Raw genomic sequence first — 16,967 nt, forward strand, 5'->3', positions numbered from 1 at the left:
TATATATTTTTTTTTTGCGATTTGTGAAGAAGCATGCTTCAAGGGCACACTTTAAAAAGCTTGTACAATTATGGTTACATATTAAATAAGGAAGAGCAGGGGGAAAAAAAGTTAAAAATAAAATAAAAATAAATGAATAAATAAATAAAATAAATAAATGGATTAGGAGAACATCCAGTTAGTTATGTGTTACTGTGTAGTGTATGCAGCTACTATGCACTGCAATATATAGTGTAATGATTGCAGATCTATTATATGTTCTGCAATCATTAACCAACCAAGTTGAGATGCCAGAGTTCAGCTTTTGCTTTATCCTTTCCTGAAGTGTTAGCATGCATATTAAGATAGCTAAGCTATTCCTGAACACAGTCACACTGAGTTTGTGTCAGCAGTGTCAGCTCCGTTGGTGAAACACGCCTTATCTCAGCCCTGAGATGCAGTATTTAAAGCTGGCTCTGGACTCGAATTTACAGAACAAGATTGTAGTTGAGTTCCGAGTTGTGATGAATCCTACCCTTGTTCTTGGCTGTGCTCAGTTGTGTTTTAAACATTCATGACCCACTGTAAACACTCAAGTTCCACTGTAGCAATCGATTGCCTACTTTTTAGGATAGCAAACCTTACTGACATCATCCAGACTCTAGTTTGCAAGGCCTGATAAAAGTTTAAAAACGTGTGTAAAATGTATTATACTTCAGTTAGAATCTCCCTGCTTGTTGATTTCAACTAGTAAGAAATACACCCATCTTTTCCACCTGCTTAGAAACTGAATAAGGATTCTAAGATGCTTTTCACTGCCCTGCATGTAGAGAAGAAGTTAAGACCTTAGTTTTTGCTAAATAATTCTTTGTAAGGAAGTATTGGCAATACAATAGGACTCTCTGGAGCAGATAAACATGAACTTACTGGCGCCATGACCAATGCTGTGTGTGACCAATCCTCTAGTGTGGGCTAGAGGGGCATAAAGGCCCCCAGCATTGAATTGTAGAGCAGTGGAACTAGGTTCTCTGGAATGATGGTGCTCCATCCAATACTTTTGGGATATGTTGAGGAGTTGGGGATGAGGTAGGGTGGTGATCATCCAACATGCTGTTCTCACAAAGGCTCTTGTCACTGAATGCGATAAAATCGTCACAGGAATTCTCCAAAATCTAGTAAAAAACCTTTAACTCTTTTTAGTACCCTTGATTTCAGAAAAAACAATGAATGAGCAGGTGTCCCAATACCAATATTGTGATTAAACTGTGCATAAAAAGTAAATGGATTTACTGTATATGGGGAGTATCCACTTCTGTATACATTTGTATGGTTGGTTGCAACACTCTTAAAAGTAGCTATGTAGCATGGTTAGCTCCTACATGCTTTAAAATGAATGGGCCTATATTATAGAACCAGTGAGAGAGCACAAGGTGTGCATTCTTCGATGTATACACACATATACATCAAATAATCTTTAAAAATATGTGTCCGATTGCTGTGAAAATGTAGACTGTGATGATTTTGTTAATGCTATGGTAATAAGAGAAGATGATCAAACGCATTCTCTACCTGACCCTATTTATCCATGTTACACTTTACCTTGCATTAGACTGTGCCCTGCTCTCCTCTACTATACTTTGTCTATAGGAGCTGTGTGGGTTCTTTTTGCTCTACAGCTGGAATTGCATCCTTGTTTTCTGATGATTCTTTTTTTTTTTCTTTTTTCTTTATTTTTTTTACTTTTTTATAACTTTTTTATAACTTTTTCTTTGTGTGTGGGTGGGCATGTGTGTGAATGTAGGATGCTGAGTTTTACTCTGTGGATCTGGAGAGAGACAGTAAAGGTTTCGGCTTTAGCCTGAGAGGAGGCAAGGAGTATAACATGGACTTGTACGTGCTGAGACTGGCTGAAGACGGAGCTGCAGTGAGGAACGGCAAGATGAGGGTGAGACATGATTTCACACTGCTGTCCGTCAGAAATGCATCTCTTGCTTTCGGTTTTAAATGAGAACAATGCATTGGCTGATATCAGACACTATCGCTATGCAATGGATGAAAATAACTTGACCAGATTTTAACTGTTGATGCAATGTACTCTGTTGAGTGAAAGTAGTCACGTGTCAGCCATTAAGACTAGGCGGCTAAGCAGGAGCTTCAGTCATTGCTGGGCAAGTTAGAGGAGAAACTAATCACAGCTGTACAGGCCAACTTTTCTGCAGCTCACAGCTTTTCCTCTTACTTCTGTGAAGAACAGCAGTTTTTGCCTGCAAGCATTCATGTTTGAATGGGTTTGCAGCTCACATCCTTCTTATATAGGGGAAAAAACATCAATCTTTGCCCACAAACACATCTACAACAAACCAGCAATGCTTATCAGTGCATTTTCTGAGAGATTTTGTGAGAATATGAGCAAGCTAAAGATCTGCCTTACTTTGCCTCCTGCTGGACAGTTTTGACATTTGCCGTAACTCTGGCTTCTAAGCATGTGGGTGAAAAACTGTAATACACAATTGTAATACAGGTTATCTGTATGTGCTGTCAGCATCTTCTACCCCTGTTTTCATCACTTGCCTCGAGTCTTTCTCTGTTTACTTATTTGAGAATATGACGTAACATATATTAGTTGGAATAACATACGCTAATGATAGCGCCATAAATAATCATGTACACCGGAAAGGCTCTAATAAGGATGCACATTCTGATACTTATGTACTGATAGAGTTGACAAACGAGTAATTGGTAACCTGCAGGAAGGGTAAAATATCCTTCCTGTGGACTGATGGAGTTAAACAGAACATTTAGGCCACACTGAGTAAAGGTGTGTTGGGGAAAACAAAGAACGCTTTGATTGATGTGTGAACTGTAGACTTACTTTTTGGGGATAGTTCTGGTGATAAGAGGCAAATACTTTCAGTAGAACAACAATAAAGCAGCACACAGAAGAATTTAGAATGGGTTTACTTTTAATAATAGCTGATGATTAAAGGAGGCTTCCTCTGTAGATGAGCTAAACAGTACAATGTTGGTTGCTCATGAGGACGTCTACAATTTCATAGGTTGTCTTTTACACTACTTTTTTTTCCTCCTCAATAACCATTGTATGGGTTTTTGAGAGATCTAATGTCACTTTTTCTAGACTCTAAAAATGTCACAATGTTTGTCTTCAATCACGTACTCAGGGCTTTCTTTTCTTATCTCGCTCAGGTTAAAATGCTTGTGTTGCAGAATATCAAAGTAAAATGAATTAATAATAAATTAATATGCATAATGTGTGTGCTCATTCGCAGTTTAGTGATCTAATTGTAAAAGTGAATTAAATTAAACGTGACCAACTACAATAGTGATTTTATTACTTGAATATTGGCACATTGAGCAGCTAACCGAGTGTTTAAGTATATGTACACTTTGCTAGTCTCTAACCAGTAACTCAAGTAGTAGTTTGCAGCATGCCATAACAGCTAGCTTAGAAGTAATGCATAGAATTTTGTCTTTTAGCTTACCTACTTTTGGCAGCAGCTGTGTTGATATTTTCTTTTTTTAATCTCCATGAAAATGCTACACAAGAACACAACCCACAGAATGAATAGTGCTTTAATACAGCCGCAGAGAAAGTTCTTAAAACAGATAGAGGTGTGCATTCTTTGACACATGCACACATTTTAGTAACTAAAAAATGACTAGTAGTTTGCAACAGGCCAGAGTAGCTAGCATAGCAGGTTCTATGCAAAAAGACATAATGCATAATGCAACTGATAATATGTATATGTGCTGATATGTATTTTGATTCATATGAAAACAACTTTAAATATTTGAAACATTTTCTAAAATCATACAGCCTGAGCTTTGGCTTGATTTATTATGTTCCATATTAGCTAGTTAGGGTTCAACATACCATCTGAATGCTCAGTGGACTCAGGGACTCTTTTAAGGACTGATGTTTTATGATTTAAGACTGCTTACTTTGCCCCAAAAAAAGTTTCAACCTCCAAATGCACCTCACCCACCTTCGCTCTGATTTACAGTACAGATCCAATCTTCTTGCTTTCAGGTAGGAGACGAGATTTTGGAGATTAATGGAGAGAGCACTAAGAACATGAAGCATTCCCGTGCCATCGAGCTCATCAAGAACGGTGGCAGACGGGCGAGACTTGTCTTAAAAAGAGGAGACGGCTCCGTGCCAGAATATGGTGGGTACAAATAGATCTGCATATCTCCTCAGTTCTATCAGCTTATGAAGATAATCTGCTCTCAGATTGTCTCTTATTCCTACTATCATTTCTCTTTTTAGATCATCTCCTCTAAACCGTTCTCCGTCTTACTGCTGTTCTCTACCTCATTTCATAATTTCCCTTATTGAATTGTTGGTACAAGACTCCTAGTAGTCTATTGTTTTAAAATATTTTTTTTCAAACCATTTAATTAAGAGTTTTTTAAGAGTTTTTTTTTTGTAGATAACATTCTTCAGACTTGTGAAGACGTCTAAGATAAACAGCTCTCTCTTTTTTTTTTCTATCCATGCTGAAGATCTAAAAAAGTCTCTACTTTCTTTATGTTCTCTTCTTTGTTTATCTCTCTCTCTCTCTCTCTCTCTCTCTCTCTCTCTCTCTCTCTCTCTCTCTCTCTCATTCTCTTTCCTGGTGGGCTCTCACCCTCCTCGCCTCAGCGATGATGGCTCCCCATCTCGCTGCTTGTCTAAGGAATGATAAGTTGGGAGAGCCCTGCTTCTACCTAATGGGCCAAAACCAAACCACGGTTTGTAGTGCACCATTCGTATTTGTGAATCCTCTCTGTGCCCTGTTAAAGCCTGTGGACTTTGCTTACACCATCCCAGCCCTACTCCCACTGCTACGCCACCTCACCTCCGCTACGCTTTCATCTCGCCACTGTGAATCCATGTTACCCATAGTACTCTGCACTGACTCTGACCCTGCAATGGAATCCATGAGGAAGCATGGATCCGTACCCTTGCACTTAGCGCCACCTCAGACCATGCATGCCGTTGAAATGCTTGACTGCAGCTGGTGAAGATGTTGATGTTGTCACCGTGCTCCTCTCTCAGACGGTTGTTGGATAGGCTAGTGCTGTCTAGGAGTCCTCTGTTACATGCCTTATGTAACAGCAGTAACATTCTCACCATAAGTTGATGTCATTTTTGTGTGGATGACCCATACAGTAGTCTAATAGCTTGTATGGTTGACTTAGACCGTCTTTGGAACTAGTCAGCTATTGAAGTGAAGTTCTCTGTTATAGATGCGTGAAAGCATGTCTACATGTTTTTGTGCCATGTCAAACCTGTTCAAGTAATATAGTAGTGTAAGTTTTATTTTTTTATATTATTTAGTTCTATTTTTTTAGTTCTATTATAGTATTTAGCTAATGTAAAGGCTTGCAAGTAAAGGGTAAAGAAGCCTTGAAGTGATTAAAGAGGCTTTAAGGGGCTAAACAGTCCTAATGATCCTCTAGACCATGTGGTGAATCTGGTACTTGCTGGTCGACCCCTGGTTTCCATTACATAACGATGCTTGTGAAAGTAAGTTCAAAGAAGAGTTCTCAGGAGGCTATATGTTGGTAACATGCTTTTCCACCTAAAGCTAACAATGGGGGTGCTTTAAGTTCTGACTTGACCTTATGTGAAGAGTCACAGACAGCATGTGGCAATTGTGTTTGACTAATCAATAGTCTACACTTAATACTCTAACTCTATTTATGCCCCTGGAGACCTAAATCTGAGTTTTCTCTCTAATGATGTTAATCTGGCTCCTCAGGCTCCCAGTGTAAATGATCAAAGTATTTCTTAAACACAACCGCAATTCAAAGTAACCAAATTTTGTTTGCCAGTAATAGAGGACTGTCAGTCACACACGTTCAGTAGAATATCCAGACCATGTCCGATTAATTGATGTATTGATAAATACACAATTGCACAAATGAAGTCCAGTATGTGGGTGTAAAAAAAGCATTTGTGTTGTTCATGTGAATTACAGTGCATGTTCCTGTACTGCATGAACCCTCTGTTATTTGTCTGTGACGGATGTGTGGAAGAAAACAAGCTTGTTGTCAGCGGCATTCAAGTGTAACGTCTCTTGTGCTACTGGAACACTTTTTTTAGCCAAATTCTAACATCCCCTGAGGGCTTAAATGTACTAGATGCTTAGGGTAACACCAGAGTAGCTTTACCTGCTGACATTAATGCACCTTGGTTTAAGCATGTATGTGCATCATGGAAAGGATCTGAGTGTGTAATCCTTTGTTCGGCATGTGATCAGTCAGAAACATGATCAAATCTTTTAAAAGTTTCTTTTAAAAAACTTTCTTCATGCTCCTTTCCAGACGGGCCCAATGACGGGTACCCTGCCCCACCCGGGCCACAAGATCTTTCGGAAATGAGAACCATGCCGTCCAATGGCCGACTTCACCTCTCATCAGAGTCCAGCTACACATCAGAATACCATCCACCACCCTGGCCCCAGGAGCAGCGGCTGAGAGAACGAGGGAGAGAGGACTATAAAGACTACACCCATTACCCTAAAGCCCCCCAGCACCACCACCACACCTGGAACAATAACAACCACTCCGGTCCCCGCGCCCTCTCACCCACCCCTTCCCCCGAAAATGACAAAAAGAACTCGCGCCGCAAGGTCAAGAAATCAGAGTCAGAAAGTGGCATCGCCAAACTCTTCAAGACGCTGAGGAAGGAGGGCGGCTTTGGGAAAAAGTCCTCTGACCGGGACCTTCGGGGGCGAGGCCAAGAGCGCTCTCCAGAGAGGCCTCAGACGCGCCGCGGCTCTCTGGACCGTTCCCCCAGCCGAAAGCGCAACTCTTCTCCGGACCGCCGCAGGGCCAAGTCCATGGACCGGCGGGCAGACCGCTGGCAGCGTGATTATTCGCCGGACTCTCACATGTCTAGCCAGGTCCTGCTGCGGCAGGCTGCCACACCCGAGAGGCATTTTCGGCCCCAGAGGGAGCCTCACACTCCGAGCAGGAATTACCTACGGGAGGAGGGCTACCTCACTTCCACCCCAGAGCGATCCAACAATGGGCAGGCGCTGACACTGGTCCGCGGACGCACCCCCGAACGCGCCCTGAAAAACGGCAACGTGCTGCGGGACGTTTCTCCGTCCAGCCGCGGTGAGAGTTGGAGCAATGGCACGCCGGAGAGACGCTACCGGCGGGAGTCGGACAGCAGCAGCAACGGCAGTTACCTGGAGGAGGCCGCCACCCCCCGGCTGAAGGACTACTACAACGCGCTGAAGGCCAACGGCGCAAACGGGACCAACGTGGGCAGAGCTCCTACCCAGCACCCTCAGTCAAAGAGGCGACTTTACAAAGAAAACCACACGGACCTCAGCATTTGAGCGCGGGGAAGCCACAAGACTCCACACACACAAAGCACTCGCCGAGCTGGACGACTGACATCACATCTTTTTAAAAAAGCTGATGGGGTGAATGATTGATTGTTGAGTGAGTAGTTTATTGACTGACTGACTGACTAACTGATTGACTGATTGATTGATTGCACAGTTTCACATCAATTTCACATTCGCACATTTTCCAAGCCTGAGATTTCCACAGATCAGCCATAAACGCAGCAGCGGAACAATCTTGTGTGAACTTTATTTCATTTTGTTTGTTTTTTGTCTTTTTTTAACATCTCTACAGTGTTGTGTTGGTCGGAGAGAGAGAAAGGATTTTGCAAATTCATGTTTCAATTCAGTCGAGATATCCAGGCTTTTTTTAATCTTAAAAAAAATCTTCCTCTGTCCACACTCTATCGAATTCCTCAGCGTGCACCAGAAAAACTGTGTGAACTTGCTGCCCAACGTTTTTCAGATTTTTATTTTGATTGTTTGTTTTTGCGTGCTGCGTGTCTTCTATTCCTCATAACTGCAATTTTAGCAGATGAGAGCACAAGCCTTGAGTGTTTGTTTGTACATTTCATGGATGAAAACATGTGTTTACGTATGTGCGCGATCATCTCAAATGAAGGCAAAATTTAAAAAAGAAAAAAAATACAAGCTATGATGCTACTGTCTAATGAAGTAATATATTTAAAGTGTATTTATTTTGAAGAATTGGCACATAAAGGAACGTCAACAGGACGTTTACCTCCCTAAATGAAATCGGATGTTTGATCCTGATCTACTGTATATCAGTATCACTGTATACCGTACTGAATTTCTCTTGCAAATGCTGTGGACTGCTGCACAAGGGCAAAGTGCTCCTCTTCCCAGAATTCCCCACCAATTTTCAAATCTATTATGTTGTTCAGAAAGTACCTGAACTAGACGATATGCATCAGTAATCACCAAGAGAACAATTGGAACGAGATTGTATCTGAGGTAGCTAAGGAAATTATCCATCGTCCTGAAGGTCCCGTCTACTAGTCTGAGAGGACGGACTACAGAATTGACAGGATTAGAGGCTGACAGAGCTTGACCTGAGTAAATGACGCCTGTGTGTTCAGGCCCCCAGGACATAATCTGTGGTTGTTCACAAGTTTGCAGGGCTTGGCAGAGCTTTCTCAGTGTCTATAGACTCTTTTAGGTTGACTGCCGTACCAATAGGTTAACAAGGGGCCTGAACCACGGCAGACGATCTGGTACAGTCTGTTCAACTGAGCCATTCTGTGTCTTTGCACTGGAGTATGATCAAGGCTAAGCTATGCGTGTTTGTATGAATGTCTTTTTTTTTTCCTCTTTTCCTTTCTTCGTGTGTATGTGCCTGTGTATATGATGTTTTTGGATTTTACAAGCCAACACGAAGCGATCTCGAAACACACGATGGCAAAGCAGAGTAAGTTTTCATCACTGTCGTCTTCATAGTACTGTATCGAACCAATAACCTTCGTCAGCCACCATCTCATGTACAGACTTTTACTACTGTATGTAAGTACTAGCAACCTACGGAAGAGAGGAGACCGTTGCCTTTTCTTGTACAAAAGAGAATTTATGAGAGACCTTCACCTCGAGGAACATGACTCCCGTGTGTTTATACTCCTCGAGTGGAGGCGGTAAGTCATAGATAATATGTGTAATTTATACTCCAAAATCAGGCATGTGTAAAAATGTTTCAAAACCAGAGAGGACCCAACATGGATCCCTTTCTTCGGGGTGGGCCAGGGTTGGAGCGGGTAATTGGGGGAAAGACTGGGGTTGATCCGACGTTTCTTGGGGAGGGGGTTGAATATCTCTCGTGATGCATAGCCTGCCTTTTTATTATGGAGCACTTGTATACTGTCTGTGGTCTCTCTGCAATGTTATCTGGACTTAAATGCTTTTTCTGTGTCGATGAAAAGCAGTACATGTATATGGGCCAATCTTTTTTATGAAACACTATGCATATATAGATACAACATTGTCCATAGCTTTATTTGACTCATGAAGCTATACATAACATTAGTCTAAGTACAAGTAGATGTTGACTTACCCAGTAAAGCTTTTTTTTCTCCTTCAGATGAATCTCAATGTATATGTAGCTATCAAAAAGAAGTCTGTGAATGCTATTTTTATTATCAAATAAAGTTTTCCATACAAATTCACAAATACTCTGTATCTTTGCACTTTGACCGGGAATGCTGAAACTGGCATGCTGTCTCGAGGACAATTCTAGCAGTAGGGCTCCCGTAGTAGTGCTGCAGCTGTCTAAGCATTTGTCCCCAGATCATTGTGATAGGATCAGTGTTAGCAGTGTTCTCCTGCTAGCGTGTGGTTAACTGTCCAATGATATTAAACAAAGCATGCACATGTTAACCTGCGTTAGTGACAGTGGGAGTCCTAGACAGTATGTGGGAATTGGAAATGCAGAAAAAAACTGTTCTTCATAATTGTGTTATATAATAATGACGGCATCTGTGGAATAAATAGAGGGTGGTGATACTTGAGCAATGGAACACATTGCTTTTGTACCATAGTTTTTACAAAAAAAATAAGGAAATTAAAGAAGCCCTGAATTTCATACTGAGTATACTTTAAGTCCTTCCACCATAAAGTAAATCCACAACAAGTGAGTTGTTGCCATGCAATGTTAACTACAATTGCACAGAGCAATTCCAGTCACTTTCCGGTTGTCAGCTTGGTTGGCCATAAGATAATAGTCTCATATAACCACTTTCACATTTACACTTGTGCACCATATGAGGGCGCCAGCGACACAAACACAGCCGCACACACCATGGCTGTGATCAAAATGACTCCCTATAGACCTTTCTTACAGTCACTGCATCGTCCACCAGATCAATAAACAATAAAATTCATCAGGTTTTCTTCCGGTATGTCCATGTAAACATTAGCAACATAAGAAAAAAATCTCCTGCTGTTCAGCCCTGTATTCACTCCGGTTCAGTTTAACTATCATTTTCTTGGCTGATTTGTTAAAAGTGAAACATAATTAACAGAGCTTTTCAGCTGGAGTTGAACATGTTTTAACTTGATATACTGGAAACTCTGGTAAGTGTGTTGAATTATGGGTGTATTTTGGAACTGGCAGTCGCCTCAGCATATTGTTTCCAACATATATCAGAAGGGAAAGTAACTTGGGGGAAAGCAACCTATAGAAGCCAAACCCCCAAATGTCAAAAGCTAACTGGTTACAATCTCTTAAGATCAGCATAAAATACTTGAAACCATTCTTTGTTAATGGTTAATAAATATATTTATTTGGAAATCATTCCATACCTACATTTCACTATTTATATTGCAATTCACTTAAAAAAACAAAGCTTCTGCCTTTACATCATAAATGCATATTTATGACTAATGCACTAATGTCACTATGATCTGAGGATCGCTGGTTGGAATCCCGGGTCATGCTGCTTGCCATCAGCAGCCAGAGTCACAGAGAGCACAATTGGCTTTGCTCTCTCAGGGGTGGGTTGATGGCATGCCTGAAGGCGTCTGTTAGCTGTTGTATCAGAGTCAGGAACCTAGCTAAGCTACCTAGTGATACTGCATTAGCAGCAGTTTGAAAAGAGGCAATGGCTGGCTTGTATGTATCAGAGGATACGTGCTAGTCTTTAAGTGTCTTTCTAGTGTTGGGGGCATTGCTAATAATGGGGGGGGCACATAAATAAATTAAAATAAAAATATATATATACTGTATATAAAAATGCATATTCAGGTATTTTTAATCATTTAACTGGTATGTATATTGCTGCTGTTGTTTATCAAACCCATTTATGTAACAATAATCATTGTTATGTTATTTTAATATACAATGCGCTGGGCTGCAGCTGTGTGCCTCTGTGGCCACACTACGATCGTATGGAAGTGTCCTGAATAAACATATCATAAGGTTAATCGTGCTGCCTTGCTACAAGAGTGACATTATCATTAAAGAAACAAAATAGCCAGCTAACCTTGATGGGTGGTTGCCATGGTGACTGAGTGAAACGTGTTCTCAAGCACTTTAATGGAATCTAAAGGCAAAACATACCCACTAAATAAACTTTTTTACGTTTTGCTGAGGAGTGACATATTGTGTTTCGGTCAACAAAAGTAATGGGACACCTGCTTATTCATTGTTTCTTCTGAAAGCAAGGGTATTAAAACAAGAGTTTGACCTGCTTTTGTTGGAGTAACTGTCTCTACTGTCCAGGGAAGAGGGCTTCCTGCTAGATTTTGGAGCACTGCTGAGAGGATTTAATTGCCTTCAGCAACAAAAGCATTAGTGAGGTCAGGATGTTGGATGATCACCACCCCACCTCATCCTTAACTCCCCAACTCATTCTCTGAACTTTAGAATCATTATTAATAGACAGGCTAACAGAATAGGGTTCCGGAATAAATTTACTATGGATACATCAAAGAACAACCTTTTTTCAGAAGGGAATGGATGCCTGAAAAAAACAGTATTTTCCAGTGTCCTGGGGTTGTATTGGTAGCCGTTTGTGATGTGGGTGATGTGGGATTAGAGAACCAGCATTTTCCAGACTAGGAAACTGAACAGAAGTTCAACATAGTTGTGGCAATCTTAGATGGAATTCTAGATGATGAGTTTACCAGATGTGATGTATATCGTGCCAGTAAAAATGGGATAAAGGTAAAAAAAAAAAAACATGATGTACGTCTATGTGATCAGTGTGCTTTTAATATAGCAAAGAAAAAGGAGGTTTGTCTGTACTCTGGACATGCTTTCAACAAGCACCTGCACTCAGCGAAGTTATTACTACTTCGCCATCTGGTAGGCATAGCCTTCTAATAAGCTGCCTAATGCAGCATGATTCAACATCAGTACCTGAACTTATACTCTGAATGTTTGTGTGGCTGAATGCAACGCTATTGCCACTGCAATGTTCCAAGGACTAGTGTAAAGCCCACCCAGAAAAGTGAAGCATGTTATTGTTGAGGGTTACGAGGGTTACGTTATTTTTCTATTAATTCTCAACCATTAATCCCTCTGATTTTAGAAGAAACATTGGAACCAGGTGTCTACAGGAGTTTGGATGTTTACAATATTTCTAAGCACCGAAACAAGGAATGTCTTTGTCGAAGGCAAGTTATCTGATTTGTCCTTATCTGTGATTGTAGGTGTTGAAGGTGTAGGTATTTGCTTCCCAGGATCCCATTTCCAATCTTGAAACACATTTTAGCTCTTGTAGAAGTCACTGACACAGAGGTTCACTTACTTTTTCTAGCCTGCACTGTGGATGTTTACTCAGTTTGCTCAATAAATAACATTTACAGCTGTTTGTGTTATTGGTTTAGTTAGATTGTGTTGTCTATACTTTGTACAGACCACATTTAGTAATCAAGGTGGGTAAATAAGAAAATAAGAAATCCAGGGAATTCCAAAAGGTTCACTTACTTTTTCTAGCAAGTAAAAACTATTCAAGTTGAGTAGAGTAACCAAAAGCCATAACCAAGTAAGTATTTAGTTATTTCAATAAAGAAACAACCTCAGTAAAAGTAACAAGTTTTCTAAAAGAACTGCACTAGAACTGAGGAAAGTGTAATTCCTAAATATTAAGACCACCATTGGCTTAGATAATACTAGCGAGACATTGTGGCATGGACTGTAATAGGGTAAGGGAAGGTATATTCTAGGAGTTACCTGGTCCACAGTGCCAAATTGATTGCTCTGTACCGCTTGCTAGAGTTGTCATTCCCCTCTGGCATCAGTGACCTGTGGGGCACCGCTGTTATGTCGTTGGGAGGCACGCAATGTGCGAGAAGTCCATTATGACTGTGTATATCAGCTTAGAAACTGATTGTCTGAAACGTCTTTTCTAAAAGCTGAAAGCTGAAGCTCCAGACAGTGAAGTAACTCACAGAAGGGGAATCAGTAACTCAGAGAGAAGGGTTTACGTGGAACTGAGCAAACATAGAGTATCATCCTCTCAATTATCCAGGTGAGTAAAAGTACTATAATCTGAAATGACTCTGAGAGGTACATGTTGAAGTACATGTAACGGAGTGAGTGTGACTAGTTACTCTAATAGATGTGCATAGGTGACCTAATTTCTTTGTACCAAGGCCAGCTGTGTCCTCTGAAAATCTGAAACTATAATTACCCCAACTACTGCTTGTGTGTTCATCTGTGTATTGTGCTAAGCAGCCTGGTGAGCTCACACAGCCTTGAGGGACACCTGGGCTAAAAAGTGTGACTCAGAGAGGGATTTACTGACTCACACACTGGGTTGTAGATGGTTATATAGGAATGATACTGTGTGATAAAGTTGTGATTTACACACATTTGTTTTGTCTTCCTCAGTAGATGAGTGAGTTACAATGCGTTAAATGGTGAGGTAACGCCAAGAGTAAGCAGTGCATTTGGATTAGGATCTTCTACACATTTAACAGTAAGATGAACAGCGTTACTGTACTGAACACACTTAAACTCCTTATACACACTCCTAATAAAGGTGATACAAAGCGATCTTTGAGCACTGCTATAGACCTTGTGTGTGTATATATATGCAGGGCAGGGGATTCTCCAAGACCAGGGTTGAAAACCATGGTGTCACTCAAAGAACCCTTTTAGAAGTGTATTTATACTTGAATATACTGTAATATATATTTAATATATTTTAAGATAAATTAAATCATCAGATAAATGAAATCATATATTCCTAATATTTTATTGTATTATTTTACTGTTTGTTTGACATTGAACATTGTCTTCTTTTTATCTAGTTAGACTAGTTATTTATTGTTAATATGTATTTATTGTTTATAAATTAATTTCTGTACCCATTTATTGTTAACAACAACAAAAACACAACTGCACTTGCTGTCTTTGTTGTTGTTATTATATCCTTTTTATCTTTTTATTGTTAATGAGTGCATCGTTGTGCCTTAATCACTCTGCGGATATGGTAATTCTTCAAAAACACTCCATTAGACGAAACCACCCTGATGTTAATTTCTTATAATAGATTTTAAAATAGAAAACGCACTACCATTGTGGCTCCTCTTCTTCATCACCTTCATCATCTTCTCACTACCTCATAGGGCTTGTTGTGCTGAATGTCCCTGTAGTGATGCCTTTCTTTTATTACAAGCTTTTATTTTGTTTAGGCATAGCATTGTAGCTGTAGGCATAGCAGTACTCTGCTGTGATTGTCCACAGCTCAGTGGATAACCTCTATGATCATAAAGATAGCGACGCAAGTACAGAAGAGTTCTTGTTCATCGTTTCCTGACACAGTCCATACGCGTGTTGAATGTAAAGTATACATAACCATAATCTGCTAATCCATCATTTGCCACACTGACCTCAGGGAAGATGAACCCATCAGTGCTTATCCTACCTGCCCCGTAGTCATAAATATCTGTGACATAATTCCTCATAAACCTTTGCACAGCTTTTAATCCAAGGTGACTGTGAAGCTCGTTGCTCACTTAGCTTTAAACTAGGATAGACCCTCCTGTTATCCATGATTAGATCTGCTGAAGACTTTGATTCTGAATTTGAATGAACCTTAAATTGTCTTATTAATTTTTTCCTCCTGATCGCATGTATGTATTTGGCTTTCCTTAGTGGTTTGTTTGCCAAAAAGAAATACCTACTCAAATTACGTTAAGTAGACTGTTTAATGTAGCTTCCCTTTTGAGCTTCCCTGAGATGGAGTGAAATTCAGAGCAATTGTCTTGCACCAGTCAGTAAGAAGCAGAGTAATTTGATACACCACACTGAACTCATTTCTCTCATTTCAGATAAGTCTGTTTTTATTCATTTCAAAATACTAGTTGAACATGTCCGGTTAACAATGCAGCTCAATTAAAACATGAAAAGGGCGATTCATTTGCAAAGTGCATTTTATTTTTTACGTTGCCTTGATTACATGCCTCTACAATCACAACAAAGCCAGTAACATTAGGAGTCCAACAGTAAGAGGGCTAAGATATTTTTCCTTTCGCCACTTTGGAACAGAAAAAAAACCCCAAAAAACATCTTTCGCACAATTACGTTGGACTTGCTGAATGTACAGAAACAACTTGGACGTGGCCCGTCCTTTCTCTCAACTGTCTTTAGGTTGAACCAATTGGGTTTCGTAAAAATACAAAAAGGTGAGATGACAGAGACATTACTTTTGGGAGTGGTAGCGGTCGCTTGGTTCTCTTTGCTGAAGTCTTCGTCGTGGTCTTGTTGGCCTGTTTGCTTGAGGTGACCGGCGGGTTTCGCGGTGGACTGTGTGTGTCGGCGTGTGAGCTCGCCTTTTATGCCGGGGACACAGAGCTGGAGGACACAGACGAGGCCTCGGTCTTGGAAGCAGTGGTGGAGGCGCCCTCCTCTTCCTCGAAGGGGTTCTTGCCGCAGCACAGAGTGGTGATCATGCAGTTGCGGAACTGCTTGTTCAAGCAGATGTAGATGACTGGGTTGTAGATGGAAGAGCTCTTGGCAAAGAAGGCCGGGACGGTCATGAAAATGGGGCCAAACTCAGCGCCCTTGTTGGTGAAAATCCACCAGGCGGTACCGGCATAGGGCAGCCAGCAGACCAAGTAGGCAATGAACATGAGGATGACCATGCGGGTTACTTCACGCTCGGCCCTCTGGGTGGTCTCGGACTCCTGCTGCTGGGCGGCAGCCTCCTTGACGGTGCAGACCAGACGGCCGTAGCAGAAGCTGATGACAAAGAGTGGAATCAGGAAGTGGACGCAGAACATGTAGATGACAAAGGACTCATTGTTGAAGCCCTCAGCGCGGGTGTAGTAGTCAATACCGCATGAGCACTGCATGCCCTCAGGGATGTAACGGGACCAGCCGAAGAGGGGTGGCACGACGCAAGCCAAGGCCATGAACCAGGTGAACGCGACGCCCATGATGGCATGGTTCTCTCCGAAGCGGAAGTTGCTCATGGGCTTGCAGACGACCACCCACCTCTCAATGGACAGCACGACCAGGCACCAGAGTGAGTTGATACCACCGAAGGTCGCAAAGAAGCCCTCCAGGTTGCAGCCAAGGCGCCCGAAGACGAAGTAGCCGTTCAGCGATGTGTACATTGTGGTAGTGAAGCCACCGAAGACCATGAACAAGTCAGCCACAGCCAAGTTCAGCAGGATGTAGTTTAGGGGCGTACGCAGCTTCTTGTGCTCGATGGTAACGTACAGTGTGAGGAAGTTGACGGGGAAGCCGGTGAGGATGAGGAAGAACATGTAGGCAGCCAGGCAAGCGTACGCCCATGGCGGCGCCAAGTAGTACTGAGGGTACTCATAGGGGCTCCTCACAATGCCGGTGGCATTGGACATGGGCACGTAGAAGTATGGACCCTCTGTCCCGTTCATGGTTGCGGTCGAGCGGTTGCGGTGCCCCTTCTGCGGTGGTCTTTGGCTATGCCGGAGGGACGGTGGAGGAACAAGTCAGGACCGAGCTACAGAGGGACAGCGGGTGCGGCCCTATGCTTTATAACACACCTGGGATTACCACCGCTTTCCAGGCAGTCAGCACAAAATGATTTAGGCCATAGATAATAAAATAATCCCATCCATCGCTGCACTGCGTATCTGGCAACTCATCAAGTTATTAAGGTTACCTGTCCAACCAGGTGCTTG

The 16,967-nt window shown here is 41.6% G+C and overlaps 2 protein-coding genes across 13 annotated transcripts in view; one reads left to right on the forward strand and one right to left on the reverse strand.

Annotated features, from left to right (window-relative positions):
- magi1a (membrane associated guanylate kinase, WW and PDZ domain containing 1a) overlaps window positions 1-9,521 on the forward strand; it is a 158,730-nt gene extending 149,209 nt beyond the window's left edge. For 10 of the 12 annotated variants that reach the window (XM_072682167.1, XM_072682173.1, XM_072682172.1 and 7 more), the window contains 3 exons: window positions 1,781-1,924; window positions 4,028-4,166; window positions 6,310-9,521. In XM_072682167.1, coding sequence (XP_072538268.1) covers window positions 1,781-1,924; window positions 4,028-4,166; window positions 6,310-7,334 — 1,308 coding nt within the window. In that variant the 3' untranslated portion in view covers window positions 7,335-9,521. Of the gene's footprint in view, window positions 1-1,780; window positions 1,925-4,027; window positions 4,167-4,642; window positions 4,732-6,309 lie in introns of all 12 variants that reach the window. The other 2 variants (XM_072682178.1, XM_072682179.1) reach the window with 1 other exon arrangement.
- A 6,114-nt stretch (window positions 9,522-15,635) lies between these two features.
- On the reverse strand, window positions 15,636-16,700 carry LOC140557594 (rhodopsin). Its single transcript, XM_072682180.1, has one exon. It carries the CDS (start codon window positions 16,698-16,700, stop codon window positions 15,636-15,638), a length of 1,065 nt encoding a protein of 354 aa, XP_072538281.1.
- Window positions 16,701-16,967: the final 267 nt, after the last annotated feature.

Source organism: Salminus brasiliensis, chromosome 6 (assembly GCF_030463535.1).
Source record: "Salminus brasiliensis chromosome 6, fSalBra1.hap2, whole genome shotgun sequence".
Classification (NCBI taxonomy): Eukaryota; Metazoa; Chordata; class Actinopteri; order Characiformes; family Bryconidae; genus Salminus; species Salminus brasiliensis.

Excerpts from the sequence above, each read along its gene's own strand:
- LOC140557594 (XM_072682180.1), bottom strand. The coding sequence starts at position 16,700 with ATGAACGGGACAGAGGGTCCATACTTCTACGTGCCCATGTCCAATGCC.